The sequence below is a fragment of the Scomber scombrus genome, chromosome 12, assembly GCF_963691925.1.
Source record: "Scomber scombrus chromosome 12, fScoSco1.1, whole genome shotgun sequence".
Taxonomy (NCBI): Eukaryota; Metazoa; Chordata; class Actinopteri; order Scombriformes; family Scombridae; genus Scomber; species Scomber scombrus.
In genome coordinates, this window is record NC_084981.1 from 30,337,740 (window position 1) to 30,356,057 (window position 18,318).

Below are 18,318 nucleotides of genomic sequence, written 5' to 3' on the forward strand. Positions count from 1 at the left end.
AACACATTTCTGATCTGCTGCTACGTTATGAAGCATCCAGACCTCTCAGCTGGTCTGGATCAGGTCTGCTTTCTGTCCTCAGAATCCAAACTAAACCTGGAGAAGCAGAGTTCAGGTTTTATTCTCCACATTTCTGAACAAACTCCCAAAAGACTGAAGGTCTGCTGCAACTCTCACTTCTTTAAATCACAGCTGAAGACTTTTCTGTTTGCTGCTTTTTATTAAATCACATCTTTAGGGTTAATATCTCACACTGCACTGTAACTCTTTATTCTCTTGCTTTATCTGTTTTATTCTATTTTAGATTCATTTAATTGCCAATTTAACACTTTCAATCATATTTAAACATCTTTTTATTTTGCCATATGTTGCTTTTACATCCTGTGTTGATGCATGCATGAAGTCTGACTGAATCATTTACACACATTTTAATGAGCAGGTCAGTTTACAGTAGAAACAGTCTCTTACTTTGTGTCTGAGGGTCCAGGTTCATTACTGAAGGTTGGAGGTTCATAGTTGGACGAGTCACTCTTCATAGACAGCCATGTGTGTTTTCTAGTCATCACAAAGAGAAACTTTGACTCTGGTTTAAATCCAACAAACAGACTTCAGATAAACATGTGTGTGCTTCTTAACTGTGACTTCTCTCTATTTAGAGGCAGCAGTGAGTCACGTTACATCGCTGTGAGGACGCACAAACCAGGAAAACAACAACAGGAAACAACGTTTCAACACCTCAAACTCTGTCATTTCATATTGTTCTGACACAGATTGTTTTGCCATCTACACAAAACCGATTGATTCCTGTGACATATTCAATCATTCATTCTCTCATCTTGACGTTGATATGTAAGCATCATCCATTTCTCTCGACATCTGTCCTCATGGGTTCTTATCCTATGAGTCAACAGTTCCATATAATTTATTTCACTCACAATTTTCATCCATTCATCAGGCGATTCCACCTTGTCTCATATCTTCATAATAACTTTTTTACAATCTGCCAACAATACTTTCAGCAAATATATTTCTTCTTTTAACACAATATCGCCTGTAATATTACCAAAGTACAGTCTTATACATGAACTAAGTATATCATAGCCCAGAATTTTGATAATAATCATATGAACATTTCCACAAACTGTACAATTTCAAGACAAAGACAAAATACATGGGACTGATCTACATTTATTACCCCATATTGTCTCCTGCATGGTTGTGCTATAGAGATGTGTTTATTCTTACAGAGTATCCGATCACATCCTTTCAACAATGTTCTCTCCAACTATGCGAGGACGTTGTAGACTGTTGTGCTCTCCAAATATGCAACCAATCATCTTCTGCAATCTTTTCAGTTTTACATATAATGTTGTATTTCCTCCTCCATACATTAGGCGTCAATATGTGGATATTATTTTTTACTTCTTTGAACTTAAAACCACAATTATGGTTCTAATTATTCTATGTTCATCTAACTTCACATTTTGCTTGATTTATTTGTCATAAAAGTCCTTTAATTGTAAATATCTTAGCTCCTGGAAACTCATGACATTCCTATATTTTATTACAGTGCATTAAGTTGTTACAACATTTGGCATCCATTGTTGAACCTCTGGTCAAGAGTGCCTGTCTCCAATGAGGATTTGAATTTCCCTTCCTTGTACATGTCGCTCTAAATTTTTCCATTTTGCTCCATAGTCCTCAGCACATCAGTAAATTACTTTTGTAATTTGACTCAGTTTTATGGGTTTATAGTTATCTCCATGTCAGTATGTACCTTGATCACTGGGTCAGATTAGCAAGACTCTACATTTACTTACATTTCCTGTAAATAACATCTGAATAAGCTGTAATCACCTGAGTGTGCATGTGTGTTGAGATCTGATAATCAGCAGAAACACTCTTGGCTACTGTAAACACATAACACTTAACATTTATCACTGACTCAATCTAGAGATGTTGATCCAGGAGCACTGAGGTCCCTGTTGTCACAATGTAAAACCCTTAGAGGTGAACTCTTGAAAGGTGAAGCCTTTTGTTTGGGCCCTAAATCTGACATGCATGACATGAGTGTGTGTTGTCAGTCAGTGGTGTTTGATTTTAAATGATATTAAACTGAATCATCTTCAGGTCAGTTTACAGTAGAAACAGTCTCTTACTTTGTGTCTGAGGGTCCAGGTTCATTACTGAAGTGTGGAACATAATCTTTAGACCGGTCACTCTTCATAGACGGACAGCTGGATGTTACAGACTCTGCTCCGTCCTCCTCTTCCTCCTCTTCCTCCTCTTTCTTCATCTTCTGGAGTCTGAGAGGTAAACCAGGAACACTGGAGACACACACACATACACAGTATAATAAACCCAGTCCTGCCTCTCAACTTAGTAGCTTCTTATTAGTTTACATGACTTTAACTACAACCATGTGTGTTTTCTAGTCATCACAAAGAGAAACTTTGACTCTGGTTTAAATCCAATAAACAGACTTCAGATAAACATGTGTACAGTTTCCCTCTGAATAGACTTTACTGCCTATGTGTCAGCTCCTCTCCCTTCTTTATTGTGTGTGAGAGAGAGACATAATAAAACATCAATAAATCATCTTTATAGTGTGAACAGACTTTCACCTTTAGTCCCTACCTGTCTGCTCCTCCCCCTCCATCCCTTACTGCAAGTCATATGTGTGTGTGTGTGTGTGTGTGTGTGTGTGTGTGTGTGTATGTGTATGTGTGTGTGTGTATGTGTATGTGTATGTGTATGTGTGTGTGTGTGTGTGTGTGTGTGTGTGTGTGTGTATGTGTATGTGTATGTGTATGTGTATGTGTGTGTGTGTGTGTGTGTGTGTGTGTGTGTTTGTGTGTTTGTGTGTGTGTGCATAAAGAGGGGGAACTCAATGAACCAAGTGCACACAAAATCTTAATTTTCTGTTGGTCACACAAAACCAGACATTTGAAGAATGCGACCCCTGAATCCTTTAAAGACTGTATTTGAAGATGAATGTCTCAGTGTTGTGTCCAAGACTGTCACATTATTAACTCTCCTTCCCATTGTCCATAGCTGTGTCCCAGCTCAGGGGTCAAACCCTACAAAGGACCCAGTCTACATAGCCTGGTCTACGCTTGTCCTATATAGACCCTGAAGGTCGGACCGGAGTTTTAAAAAAAGAGTCAAATGTAGTAAACTAAATCTCTTCAGGCTTTAGACCGCTGGTCGGACTAAACAAGACATCTGATTTTTGGAGCCAAAGAAGAATGTTTAAAAGTCAACATTCAGCTTCAATCAGTGATGTTAAAAATCACAAACCAAACCAGAAATCTTGGTGTAGTCATGAAATTAAACAGTCACATTAAGACAATTTAAAATCAGCCAACTAACTACTATATTAACACTCACCTGCCTCAGAGTTGTTGTTTTCCTCTTTTCCTCTTCTGACTGTAAAATGGCATCTGAACGGACTTTCACCTTCATTGACTACCTGACTGCTCCTCCCTTTTTTATTGGAAGTCATGTGTTAGTGATTGTGATGCATATAAAATCTTCATAATGTTTCATTTAAAAAAGAAAAAAGAACATTTCATCAGGTTTCGGACTGGTGGTCGGACAAAACAAGACATTTGATAACATCAGCTCAGACTGTAAGCCCATAAATTATGATCACAACATTTACATAAATATAAATGTAATAAAATGAACAGCAGTTGTAGTGCTGCTAAATTGTGACTCCTGACATCCTCTGGCTAAAAGCACTGTTAACCTCTCCTATCAATAAACAAAGAACCATCAACATATCAGGATGAAAATGAAGCCAATAACATTTAAACAGGTCAGACCCTCTGGACTCCAGGCCTCTAGCTGGGACTCACCTCAGACCAACATTTATTAAAGGAATATAAAGATGTGGATCAACCTTTCAACTCATAAAGTCAGTCACCTACACATGTATAAACTCTTCAACTCCTCTGGACTCCAAATGGCAGAATGCCAGATCACCTGCCATAAGTCACAACACACATCAGGTTCCCTTTTCCTTCTGTTGGTGCAAACATGTTTCTGAAGAACACAAAGTTCAGTTTAAGAGCTTAATGGCTTGTGGTACAGATGAGAACTTTGACCTATTTTAGATGAATGGGGGCAAACGGTAGCGTAGCGCAAATGGCAACAGTTAGAAAGACGGAGCAAGGGAGTACTTCTGGCCCCACAATGCTGTTTGCCTTTCTCAGAGTTCTCTCCCTTTAATATGTTCAAAGGAAGGCAGCATGATCCCGAGCAGTTAACTTGCCATTAATACAGTTTAATTAATACAAACTGTTTCTGTGCCTCAGTAGCGTTACCAAACCTGCAGATGATACAAAAGTTACAACATTTTCAAAAAAGCACAGTAAAACATGTTCAGCGTATTGTTATGCTCATTAAAAGACAGTAATCTTTTTTTTAAATACATTCTCTCCTGTGTTTTGGTGTTCACGTGATCAGTCCAAGTGTCCCATTTTAACTTACGGTCAAGAATAATACCAAGGTACTTGTATTCCACGACAGCTTCTATTTGCTCCCCTATGATGAAAGTAGGTTGATGGTTTTGGGTCTTTCTAGAGTCTATGGACATATCCTTAGTTTAGGATGCATTCAGTAGAAGATTGGACTTCTCACACCGGTTTAGAAAGAAGTGTAAAACTGGCCCGTGCTCTTCCTCCTCATCATGTAAAAGGCTCAGCAATGCTGTGTCGGCAGCATACTTAATAAAGTGCCTGTTAGTAAAAGTGCTGGTGCAGGAGTTGGTATATAAAAAGAACAAAAGACATGATAATACACAGCCATGAGGTGAGCCTGTACAGGTGATCATTTTGACAGAGAGTGACGAGCCCACTCTGACCTGCTGGATTCTGAAACTAAGAAAGTCAGCGATCCATAAGATCAGTCCGGCTTCTAGGGAGAATTCTGTAGTTAGTATATCTGCTAAAATGCTGCGTTGAATAGTGTTAAAAGCAGATGAAAAGTCCACAAATAAAATCTTAGCATGGTACACTCATACTATAACCAGTAGTATGAGTTAATAAATGTCTTAAAACTGTGTTCTCTTGAATTAAAGGATGAAGATCTATTGAATCAGTGGTCGCAGCTTCTAAATTGAAACTGATTTAATAATTATTATTATAATAATAATTAATTTCTTCCAAATTAAGAAGTGGTGCCCCTTCAACAAGTGCTTATGAATAATATCTTAATCGGCTACATATTGGCTGTTCCATTTAGAAAACTTGACAGGGTTTGATCTTTGCTGGTGTCCTCAGGAAGACCTTTAGGAGCCATGTCGGTTCATCCATATCAGATTTATCATTAAACATAACATTGTCGAACATGGTCTGTTTGATTTCATTGTTAAGTGTTATGTGTTTATAGTAGCCGAGACAATAGTGTTTCTGCTGATTATCAGATCTCAACACACACACACACACACACACACACACACACACACACACACACACACTCACACACACACACACACACACACACACACCACACAGGTGATAAAGGTACATACTGATATGGAGAGAACTATAAAGCCATAAAACTGGATCAGCAGTCAGCTAGTTGAAATTAAAAATGACAGAGCAGAAAGAGGAAAACAGGATGAAAGTTAACTTAACATTGTTTTTATTTTTACTGTCAAAGTCTTGCTGTGGACTGTAGAGTGAAGAAGAGTCAGAATGAACTCAACCATCAGATTCGTCTGTGGACACAAAGTCCTGATCAGCTGGAAAACTCAGACTTTTAAAAGAAAACAAGCAGGAACTATCAGACCAGGTGAAGGTTGATCATTGACCCAGACCTGTTCTGTCAGTTTAAGACCTGACTTGTGTACAGACTTTGTTCTGTACAGTATTCATGTCCTTTACTGCAGTAGTAAAGGACATGTTCTCAGAGGTGAAGGTTTATTTACAGTGCTCTCCATTACACGTTTAACTCAGAAAAAAAAGAAAAAACTAACTAAACTTTGAGGAACTCCTCACCCGGCCAACATGTCCTCTATGGAGGAAGGAGAACTGGATGATCCGGAGGAATCTTCAACCATATCTCTGGCAGAGGTCTCTGAGGTAGTTAAACAGCTCCTCAGTGGCAAGGTGCAGGGGGAGGGGGGAGATTAACCCTGAGATGCTGAAAGCTCTCGACATTGTAGGGTTGTCATGGCTCAGTCTAGGATTATGGTCCCTATTTTTTTTTAAACGGGACCAGAGGGTGTGCTCCAACTATGGGGGGATCACCCTACTCAGCCTCCTGGAAACACTTATGCCAGAGTGCTGGAAAGGAGCAAAATACGATTATCAAATCTCTGATTCAGGAAGAACAATGCAGATTCTGTCCTTACTGTTGTTCTGTCCTTCTTAAATAGAGGTAAAAATCCTGCATGAAGAATCCTCCCACAGTAAAAGTACTGCAGTATTATAGTGATGTAGTATGCAGTATTACAGTAAAAGTACTGCAGTATTATAGTGATGTAGTATGCAGTATTACAGTAAAAGTACTGCAGTATTATAGTGATGTAGTATGCAGTATTACAGTAAAAGTACTGCAGTATTATAGTGATGTAGTATGCAGTATTACAGTAAAAGTACTGCTGTATTATAGTGATGTAGTATGCAGTATTACAGTAAAAGTACTGCAGTATTATGAGTGATGTAGTATGCAGTATTACAGTAAAAGTACTGCAGTATTATAGTGATGTAGTATGCAGTATTACAGTAAAAGTACTGCAGTATTATGAGTGATGTAGTATGCAGTATTACAGTAAAGTACTGCAGTATTATGAGTGATGTAGTATGCAGTATTACAGTAAAAGTACTGCAGTATTATGAGTGATGTAGTATGTAGTATTACAGTAAAAGTACTGCAGTATTATGAGTGATGTAGTATGTAGTATTACAGTAAAAGTACTGCAGTATTATGAGTGATGTAGTATGCAGTATTACAGTAAAAGTACTGCAGTATTATGAGTGATGTAGTATGCAGTATTACAGTAAAAGTACTGCAGTATTATGAGCGATGTAGTATGTAGTATTACAGTTAAAGTACTGCAGTATTATGAGTGATGTAGTATGCAGTATTACAGTAAAAGTACTGCAGTATTATAGTGATGTAGTATGCAGTATTACAGTAAAAGTACTGCAGTATTATGAGTGATGTAGTATGCAGTATTACAGTAAAAGTACTGCAGTATTATGAGCGATGTAGTTAAAGTATTACAGTAAAAGTACTGCAGTATTATGAGTGATGTAGTATGCAGTATTACAGTAAAGTACTGCAGTATTATAGTGATGTAGTATGCAGTATTACAGTAAAAGTAGTGGTTTGGTCCTCTGACTGATATATTATTATTATGACATCATTAGATTATTAATAGTGAAGCATCAGTGTTAGAGCAGCATGTTACTGTTGTAGCTGCTGGAGGTGGAGCTAGTTTACACTACTTATTATACAGTTAGCTAGTTTAGTCCAGTGGTTCCCAACCTAGGGGTGGGGCCCCTCCAAAGGGTCAGCAGATAAATGTGAGGGGTGGTGAGATGATTAATGGGAGAGGAAAGAAGAACAAACTAAGTTCTGATACACAAATGTGTTTTCAGTTTTTGGACTATTTTCTCTAATCTTTGATTTTTGCTGAAATATTGGATCATTTGACAGATACGATCATCAAATCTCAGAGATATGCAAATTATATACACTATGACTGCTCAGGGTCTCAAACATATTGTATACATGTGTTTGCTTTCCATGTTTCTGTCTTAATGCACATAGGAGATTTTTCTTTCTCTCTCTCTGATGATTATTTTCTATGATCCAATTTTAACCTGATGTCACTCACAGGCTCCGCCCATTGCATGTAGCTGTCAATCACTCTCATGCCCCCCCTCCCCCCAAAGAAGACACCATTGAAAGATTCATGTTCTGTTAATATGGTGGTGATTAGTACTTTATGTCTTCTGCTCCAGTAGAGGTGGAGCCTAAAGAAGATGATGTCAAATTGTCCTGAAATATTCAGGTCTTAGTCTTGCTCTCCACAGGATGAACCTCTCATACTTTAATGACGCCATGATGTTTTCTGTAGCGCCACCTGCTGGACAAACACTAGCAGCATGTGTCAATATTGATCTCTTTTGCTGAAATATTGGATCATTTGAACATTTATTGAAATGAAACCATGTGAGAAGTTTAGAGGGTGGAGCTGTTAACAACTCATAGACATCTGAAATGTGATGCTGACTACCTAAAAATCAGACTTGAGCAAAGCAATAGAGTCATTTTCCATCATTGTCTTTGTGAAAATGTTAAACATGGATCACTTTCTGCAGGAGCTGACTGACAGTAAATGAAGACGCTGAGTCGTCAGTTTGTACGAAGCTGTAAACAGTTTTATTATTGTGACATCAGAGCAGCAGAACAAACCAACATTCATTAGAAACACACTGCAGAACAAACACCTGTCTGTGTAGAAGTCACTTGGTGTGTTAAGGTTGTGTGTCGCTCTGTTCTGTACAGGTGCTACATCAAACCATGCAGAGCATGTGATTGGCTGCTAGCCATCAGGTGATCTGACAACCCGGACAAGTGCAGTGCAGAGAAACAAACCAGGAACATTCAGAACAAACCAAAAGATAAGAATAACTTAAAAGGTGAACAGGAAGTGGGGGTGTTTGTGGGAGGGGTCACATCTCAGTCTCAGCCAATAAGCTCTCACCTAGACCTGATGTCAGCAAGACCATCTGGGGGCTGGAGTCTGTAGGGTTAAAGAACGACACATTTAGATTTAAAGAACCGGACCGCCAAACGTTTCTTAAACCTGTAAATACAAATCCTGCTCGTCATTTTCCATCAATCACTGTTTAGATTGATTTCATTCAAGGCAGCCGTTTGGTTTCTCTGGAAATCAACCAGCAGAGAAATAATCCATCACCGACATTCATACACTCCAGTTTCTGTATGAGGCTAGCAGTTTCCATCTGTTTCCAGTCTTTATGCTAAGCTAAGCTAACTGGCTGCTACGTTACATTCATCTATCTGAACATCAAACTCTCCACCAGACAGAGAAGGAGAGGAACTGTTTTATTTGATAGAAATCAATCTAACAGCTGATTTGGAAAATGTTATAAAGATAGTATATACATGATTTCTAATATATTAGCTGAACACATGTTTTCATTCCTCTAAAGGAACTCTGTTAGAAGTGTCCTCATAACGTCTGAATGCTTGTTTTTATCAGGTTACATCTTTTCTAAAGGCTCGGTCACATCAGAAATTCATCTTTGTGAAATATTTGATTATTGAAGCTTGATGAGGACGCGATGATTCTTCAGTCTAGTTGGTGAGCTGCAGCTGATGAGCTAACCATGCTAACGAAACATGCTAGCGATAGTCAGTATGTTAGCATCAACAGAGAGCAACACAGCTAATAAGCTTTGATGGTACAAACAGATTCATTATAGTTTAATCTGTCAATCATTTTCTCAATTCATTGATTAGTTTGGTTTATGAAATACAGATCATTGTTTCCTAAAGCTCAATATATTCAGTTTACTGTCACAGAGGACAAAAGGAACCAGAAAATATTCATATTAAAGAAGCTGAATTAAATTAACCCTCCTGTTGTCCTCGAGTCAAGGAAGGAAGGAAAGATGGAAGGAAGGAATGATGGAAGGAAGGAAGGAAGGAAGAAAGGAAAGAAGGAAGGAAGGAAGGAATGATGGAAGGAAGGAAGATAAGGAGGGAGGAAGGAAGGAAGGGAGGAAAGGAAAGAAGGAAGGGAGGAAGGATTGAATGATGGAAGGAAGGAAGGAAGGAAGAAGAAAGAAAAGGAGGGAGGGAGGAAGGAAGGGAGGAAAGGAAAGAAGGAAGGAAGGAAGGAAGGAAGAAGGAAGGAAGGAAGGAATGATGGAAGGAAGGAAGATAAGGAGGGAGGAAGGAAGGAAGGGAGGAAAGGAAAGAAGGAAGGGAGGAAGGATTGAATGATGGAAGGAAGGAAGGAAGGAAGAAGAAAGAAAAGGAGGGAGGGAGGAAGGAAGGGAGGAAAGGAAAGAAGGAAGGGAGGAAGGAAGGAAGGAAGGAAGAAGGAAGGAAGGAAAGGAGGGAGGAAGGAAGAAAGGGAAGGAAGGAAGGAAGGAAGAAAAGGAGGGAGGAAGAAAGGGAAGGAAGGAGGGAAGGAAGGAAGGAAGGAGGGAGGGAAGGAAGGAAGGACAGACGGAAGGAAGGAAGGAAGGAAGGAAGGAAGGAAGGAAGGAAGGAAGGAAGGAAGGAAGGAAGGAAGGAAGGAAAGAAGGAACAGTCAAAACAGACAGGGTCAATTTGACCCGAGAGGACGACACTGAGGTTAAAGAGTTCAGTCTGCTCTGTGCCTTGAGATGACTTTTGTTGTGATTTGCTGTATAAATAAAGATTGATTGATTGATTGATTGATTGAAGAAAAGTCTAATTGTTTATTGATTATCAAATTGGTAATTAGATCAATAGTTGGCTAATCAATGAATCGTTGCATCTCCACGAAATCACCGAAACATGAAGGATTCCTGTTGATCTGCTTTGTGAATCCAGTGAATCTAGTGTCTGAATCCTGATGTGACCGAACCTTAAAGCAGAACCCAGTCGGGTCTGGAACCAGAACCAGAACCAGAACAACTGAGCTTCAGACCACACAGCTGCTGGAACCACAGAGGAAGAAACTGTCATTAATGGGAGAATTAATTAATATTGTTTGAATATTAAGATTACTGAATATTCTTTAACTGGGATTAGATAAAAACCAGTTTAACCAGATTCACATTTAGTCCACTATTATACAGAACACCACACACAGGACAGAACTGGGCTCATACTGGGTCAACTGGGACAGAACCAGGCTAATACTGGGTTAAATGGGACAGAATCAGGCTAATAGTGGATTCATTGGGACAGAACCAGGCTAATACTGGGTTAAATGGGACATAACCAGGCTAATACTGGGTTCATTCGGAATAGAACTAAGCTAATACTGGGTTAAATGGGACAGAACCAGGCTAATACTGGGTTAAATGGGACAGAATCAGGCTAATACTAGGTTAAATGGGACAGAACCAGGCTAATACTGGGTTAAATGGGACAGAACAAGGGTCATACTGGGTTAAATGGGATAGAACTAGGCTTATACTAGGTCAACTGGGACAGAACCAGGCTAATACTGGGTTAAATGGGACAGAATCAGGCTAATAGTGGGTTCATTGGGACAGAACCAGGTTAATACTAGGTTAAATAGGACAGAACCAGGCTAATACTGGGTTCATTGGGACAGAACCAGGCTAATACTAAGTTAAATGGGACAGAACCAGGCTAATACTGGGTTAAATGGGACAGAACCAGGCTAATACTAGGTTAAATGGGACAAAAGCAGGATAATACTGGGTCAACTGGGACAGAACCAGGCTAATACTGGGTTAAATGGGACAGAACCAGGCTAATACTGGGTTCATTGGGACAGAACCAGGCTAATACTGGGTTCATTGGGACAGAACCAGGCTAATACTAAGTTAAATGGGACAGAACCAGGCTAACACTGGGTTAAATGGGACAGAACCAGGCTAATACTGGGTCCATTGGGACAGAACCAGAATAATACTAGGTTAAATGGGACAGAGCCAAGATAATACTGGGTTAAATGGGACAGATCCAGGATAATACTAGGTTAAATGGGACAGAACCAGGCTAATACTGGGTTAAATGGGACAGAACCAGGCTAATACTGGGTTCATTGGGACATAACCAGAATAATACTGGGTTAAATGGGACAGAGCCACGATAATACTGGGTTAAATGGGACAGAACCAGGATAATACTGGGTTCATTCGGTATAGAACTAGGCTAATATTGGGTTAAATGGGACAGAACCTGGCTAGTACTGGGTCAACTGGGACAGAACCAGACTAATTCTGGGTTCATTGGGACATAACCAGGCTAATACTGGGTCAACAGGGACAGAACCAGGCTAATACTGGGTTAAATGGGACAGAACAAGGGTCATACTGGGTTAAATGGGACAGAACTAGGCTTATACTGGGTCAACTAGGACAGAACCAGGCTAATACTTGGTTAAATGGGACATAACCAGGATAATACTGGGTTCATTGGGACAGAACAAGGATAATACTGGGTCAACAGGGACAGAACCAGGATAATACTAGGTTCATTCGGTATAGAACCAGGCTAATACTGGGTTAAATGGGACAGAACCAGGCTAATACTGGGTCAACAGGGACAGAACCAGGCTAATACTGGGTCAACAGGGACAGACTCAGGGACAGGTTGAAGGGGGAACAGTCTGTGGAGAGGACAGGGACGAGTGACGAGTGTTCAGCCCTTACTGCTGTGGGGGAGCCAGGCGGGGTGCTGGTACTTGTCTCTGATTGGTTGGTACTTGTCTCTGATTGGCTGGTACTTGTCTCTGATTGGCAGCATGGCGCCGCTGGAGGCGTGGCCCGGCTGGAGGGGCGTGGCCGCTCTGTCATCGTCGTCCTCTGCTTCGGACAGCAGGTCGCAGATCTGCTGCTGCAGCTCCGGACTGATGTCGTTCTCCGACAGAACCAGAACCCGCAGGCTGGTCGGGTAGTTCTCCACCATGTCCAAGAACACCTGGGGACGGAGACGGACAGGTGAGAGCCCCGCCCCCTTCTTTCCAAACATCAAACACAACTGTAGCCGACGCAGCATCAGTACGGATCAGAACATCGTCTGGTCAGAGTCACCTTTGACCCTCAGATAGTAAACTGGACCAGGTCTGATATAGAGACTGACACGGTCTCTCTCTGGGACAAACACAGATCCTTTAGCATAAAGCTTTGCTTCAGGTTTTGCTCTGCTCATCTTCTCTTCTCTTCACCGCACTAACTCTTCCTTTTGTCACTTATAATTCTTATTCTTTTAATCTTTAGTTAATCTTTAACTTAGTTTGTGCGCCAATTTTTATTCTTATCTAAGTTTTTGTAATCTTGTATTTTTCGTCAGCAAACGTACAAAGAAAAGGCCTTTAACCCTCCTGTTGTCCTCGAGTCAAGGAAGGAAGGGAGGGAGGAAAGAAGGGAAGAAGAAGGAAGGAAAGGAGGGAGGAAGGAAGGAAGGAAAGGAGGGAGGAAGGAAGGAAGGAGGAAGGGAGGGAGAAAGGAAAAGAGGAAGGGAGGAAGCAAGGAAAGAAGGAAGGAGGGAAGGAAAGGAAGGAAGGAAGGAGGGAAGGAAAGAAGGGGGAGGGAGGAAGGAAGGACAGAAGGAAGTGAGGAAAGAGAGAAGAAGGAACAAAAGAGAGAAGGAGGGAGGAAGGACAGTTGGAAGGAAAGAAGGAAAAGTCAAAACAGACAAGGTCAATTTGACCCGGGAGGACGACAGGAAGGTTAAAATAAAAAACGTCTTAAGTCACCGCCCGGCGGTGGTGTATTAGGGAACATTATAGTCTATTGAATGATGTTCCTAATATTTTGTCTATATGTTTTATTATTAATATGTTTTGCTGTGTATTCTCCTGTCTATCCTGTTACACGGTGAGTCAGCGTTAACTAGTGTAAAGTAAGGTCAGAGTAAAGAGGACTGTGATCTAAAGTTAGGTTTTGAATCCTCTGAGTGTTTGAGCTCAGTGTTAAAGGAAGTTCAGATCAATGTCTCCCCCTGCTGGTCAAACACAGGAACACCTGACAGCATGAAGACTTCCTTAGCAGCATTAGCACTGATATAAAGGCTGAATCCGAGTCTGAGACGGGATTGGATGAAATTAAACGTGCTCAAATGTTTCTAATCCTAATGGTCCTGATGTGCAACTCTGCTGCTTTACACAGTTCAGAGAGAGTTTCCCTTCACATGAACTACTAACAAACCAACCTTTGCCCTTCTAGTTTATCAGATTATAATAAACTAATCCACATTATTAAGCCTATAGGACTGTTATAACACATTATAACTCACTAAAAAACAAATGTCATCAAAAGTAAATATCGTACATGTTATTAGGATGCTGGTAATTGTTTTATTAATTACTAATAAAACGTCATGTGGGAGTCTGGATGTTTGGATTCAGCTGAACTTTGATGCAATGAAGAAAACACAGAAGAAGAAATGTGACTGGTTGACCTGTGCAGACTGGTTAGTGAGTCCGGTCCCCTCCAGGTCCAGAGCCTCCAGGGTCCGACTGGACGCCACGGCAACCGCCAGCATCCCTGCAATCTGATCACCTGGAGACAAGCAGAGCAGGAGCCATCAGGAAACATCAGGAAACATTCAGGAAACATTCAGGAAACATTCAGAGCTTCTTCCTACAAGTCCACAAAAAGGAAGTGGAAGTGGTCTCAGACCTTCGGACCCTTCTGTATGTTGGTTCAACCGTTACCAAGGTAGCAGATACTCGTCCTCGAGCCTCTGTGTTAATAATCTGAAGAGTTTCTGATTTCAGATCAGTTGAACGTTCGTCTGTCTGAACTCAACAGTTTCATTTTTACCTTTTAAATAATTTGCAGATAATCTCTAAACATCACAGATTCTCTGAAATCACCCGAAATCTGTTGATGAGTGATTGAATTGTGTCTGTTTGTAAGAAATGTGCAGTATAAATAAAGTTTAATTATGATTATGTAGTTGCGCAACACTTTTTTGTCCCCACAGTGTCATTAATACAATGTAATATAATTTAATCTGATGTAATCTGATTACCCAGCGGGTTGTAGTATGATGTAATCTGATTACACAGCGGGTTGTAGTATGATGTAATCTGATGTAATCTGATTACCCAGCGGGTTGTAGTATGATGTAATCTGATGTAATCTGATTACCCAGCGGGTTGTAGTATGATGTAATCTGATGTAATCTGATTACCAAGCGGGTTGTAGTATGATGTAATCTGATGTAATCTGATTACCCAGCGGGTTGTAGTATGATGTAATCTGATGTAATCTGATTACCCAGCGGGTTGTAGTATGATGTAATCTGATGTAATCTGATTACCCAGCGGGTTGTAGTCCAGGTTGAGCACCCGCAGCTGTGAGCTGTGAGCCACAGCGATGGTGAGTCGAGCCCAACCTTTGGAGCTGATTCCTGGGTTAGCGCTCAGCGTCAGCTCCCTCAGACCTGCACACAACCAGACACACACTGAAGATACACACAACTAGACACACACTGAAGAACACACACAGCTACACAACCTCCAACTGGAATCAGACGCCTGAGAATCAATGAAGCAAATTACAAAAGACCAAAACACCGGATTTAAAAAGATGGATTCAAGAAGAGCAATTTATGGAGAACGAGACCAATGAAGGAAGATGTGTTTGAGGAAAGGAGGAAATTATAACATCATCATCAGAGTTTATCAGAAGGTTACTGAATATCTGACTGTGTGTGTGTGTGTGTGTGTGTGTGTGTGTGTGTGTGTGTGTGTGTGTGTGTGTTTGAAAATATATGTATGGGCAAACATACATATATATATTTTAATGTATATAAATGTGTGCAGTATCCAACCTGACTGTCATATTTCATCTTTTGTTTAGTTTGTTTTTCAGTGATTTCACATTATGATCATAACTCTTAATTATCAGGAACTGTGTGTTTGGAAGCATCAAAGCTTAACTTGTGAAAACTAAAGTATAAAATGAAATGATATAAAACGATTTCATTCATTTTAATTTCATGTCTGACTCTTATTAATAAATAAACATCCCTCTAATCAAGATCACAGTTTACTTTAATCTCAAATGTTTCTTATTGAGTGTTGAATTCAGGACATGAGGCTCAGATATGATTTGATCTTTTTGTTCTCATCAGCAGGAACGTTGATGCTTGTCCTTGTTCTGTTAAATCCTCCAGCATGCAGACTGATGAATTCAGGTTATTTGAGCCTGAAATAACAGATTCCCAGGAGACCAAACGTCCTCGGAGCTTCATGAATATCTGTCTGCTTCCTCCAAACTGCTGCTGATATTACAGCTTCACTCTGTTTCTCAGCTGATTCACAGCCTGGAAATAGAAACTCATCTGCTAATCTGTTTATTAAAATTATGAATTTAATGTTTTTAATGTTTTTGATGAGTGTCTGAACTGTTTTATTCAGACCTGTGAGGTTTAACATTCACTATAAGAGCATTTTACAGCTTCATGTCAGTTATCAGACTGATCCAGGAGTCACTGTGGTGTCATGTGACGGTTTCCATGTGGTTGCTAAGGTGTCATATTATGTGTTTGCAGACAGATGGTGTTGCTGAATGGTTGCTAGGATGTTTCTAAGCGGTTGCTAGGGTTGTATCAGGTGCTTTCTGTGCTGTTGTGGTTGGTTGCTAGGGTGTTGCTAAATTGATGCTGAGTGGTTGCTAGGGTGCTGCTAGGATGTTGCTAAGTGGTTTTCTAGGGTGTTCCACATAATTGTCCCTCAATCCATTTATAATCCAGACCAATGTTCTCAGTGTTCTCTGTGTTCTGCGTGTTCTGCTCAGTGTTCTGCTCAGTGTTCTCAGTGTTCTGCTCAGTGTTCTCCGTGTTCTGCGTGTTCTGCTCAGTGTTCTCTATGTTCTGCTCAGTGTTCTGCGCGTTCTGCGTGTTCTGCGTGTTCTGCGTGTTCTGCGTACCTGACTTGGCTCCGTCTGGCGGCAGCATGCCACAGATGAGCCTCAGCGCCTCGTCTCCCAGCATGCAGTCTCCCAGGTCCAGACTGACCAGCGCCGGATGTGTGGACAGCGCCGCGTTCAGCGTCACCAGGCCGGCGTCCAGCAGCGGGTTGCCATGGAGACTGGAGGGGGCGGAGACACGGGCTTACCGACCAATCATCAGGTAGTCGGCTTAGTTTATAATTAAGTTATTTTACAGTTTTTGGCTTAATTAATAATTAATTACTCAGTTTGCACCGTCGCTGCATCAGTTTATAAATGAGCTGCAGACCCCGTCTGTTCTGACTGTTCCTTCTTTCCTCCCTCCTTCTCTCTTTCTTTCCTTCCTCTCTCTTCCCACCCTCCATCCCCCTTTCTTCCTTCTCTTTCTTTCCTCCCCCCTACCTTCCTTCTTTCCTTCTTTCCTTCCTTCCTCCCTTCCTTCCTTCCTCCTCCCTTCCTTCCATCCTTCCTTCCATCCTTCCATCCTTCCTTCCATCCTTCCTTCCTCCCTCCCTTCCTTCCTTCTTCCTCCCTCCCTTCCTCCCTCCTTTCCTCCCTCCCTTCCTCCCTTCCTTCCTTCTTCCTCCCTTCCTTCCTTCCTTCCTTCCTTCCTCCTCCCTTCCTTCCATCCTTCCTTCCATCCTTCCATCCTTCCATCCTTCCTTCCTCCCTCCCTCCCTTCCTCCCTCCTTTCCTCCCTTCCTTCCTCCCTCCCTTCCTTCCTTGACTCGACGACAACAGGAGGGTTAAGTGAGTCTAGCAGCGAGTTTTATTAAAAACTTAAATTAAAGTTATCCAGTGGGCCAGTTCTGACCCAGTTCTGACCCGCGGGCCTTATGTTTAACCCCTCTGATTTAACTCACAACAGCGTCTGCAGGGAGCGGTTGGTCTTCAGAGCGTCGGCCAGGTGTCGGGTTCGGCCGACGCTGGAGACGACGGCCAGGTTGAGGTTGAGCTGAGCCAGAGAGCGAGACTCGGCTACGCTGCGGCAGACGCGGCCGAAGTCTCGGTCGGACAGCTGACAGCCGCGTACCGACAGCAGCCGCACGCTGTCCTCCTTCAGACTCTCACAGATGTCCTGAACCTCGGCCGCAGACAGCTGCTCACCTGTGATCTGGATGGAGGCCGGCAGCATGCTGCGGGGGGGAAACCTGAGGGGACAGAATGATGTCATCTCTGCTGCTGATAGATCAGAATAGAGCTGAGCAATATATTATGTTATTATATCGTGATATGAGAGGAGATATAGTAATATAGTGATACAGCATAATGTATTTTCATTCTTTCTGCCCTTTCTTCCCTCCTTCCGTCTGTCCTTTGTCCTCCCTCCTTCTCTCTTTCTTTCCTTCCTTCCTTTCCTTCCTCCCTCCTTCTCTCTTTCTTTCCTCCCTCCATCCCCCTTTATTCATTCCTTCCTCCGTCCCTCCCTCCTTCTTTCCTTCCCTCCTTCCTTTCTTTCCTTCCTCCCTCCTTCTCTTTCTTTCCTCCCCCCACTTTCCTCCCTTCCTTCCTTCCTCTTTTCCTTTCTCCCTCCTTCCTCCCTCCTTTCCTTCCTTCCTCCCTCCTTTCCTTCCTTCTTTCCTCCCTCCTTTCATTCCTCCTCCCTTCCTTCCTTCCTCCCTCCTTTCCTTCCTTCCTCCCTTCCTTCCTCCTCCCTTCCTTCCTTGACTCGAGGACAACAGGAGGGTTAAAGGCT

At 41.5% G+C, this 18,318-nt stretch overlaps 1 protein-coding gene across 1 annotated transcript; it reads right to left on the reverse strand.

Moving 5' to 3' along the window:
• Nucleotides 1-8,693: 8,693 nt before the first annotated feature.
• lrrc73 (leucine rich repeat containing 73) lies at nt 8,694-17,757 on the reverse strand. Its single transcript, XM_062430860.1, has 6 exons — nt 17,486-17,757; nt 16,602-16,762; nt 14,989-15,111; nt 14,122-14,222; nt 12,372-12,639; nt 8,694-8,764 (listed from the first exon to the last, which is right to left on the reverse strand). Exons 1-6 carry the CDS (start codon nt 17,755-17,757, stop codon nt 8,694-8,696), a joined length of 996 nt encoding a protein of 331 aa, XP_062286844.1.
• Nucleotides 17,758-18,318: the final 561 nt, after the last annotated feature.

What these genes read in the sequence shown, in the direction of transcription:
- lrrc73 (XM_062430860.1), bottom strand. Translation starts at nt 17,757, where the DNA reads ATGCTGCCGGCCTCCATCCAGATCACAGGTGAGCAGCTGTCTGCGGCC. An exon ending in CCTGGACTACAACCCGCTGG is followed by an intron (nt 14,223 to 14,988) that starts GTAATCAGATTA and finishes GCTTGTCTCCAG; the next exon opens with GTGATCAGATTGCAGGGATG. An exon ending in TCACTAACCAGTCTGCACAG is followed by an intron (nt 12,640 to 14,121) that starts GTCAACCAGTCA and finishes CTCCGTCCCCAG; the next exon opens with GTGTTCTTGGACATGGTGGA.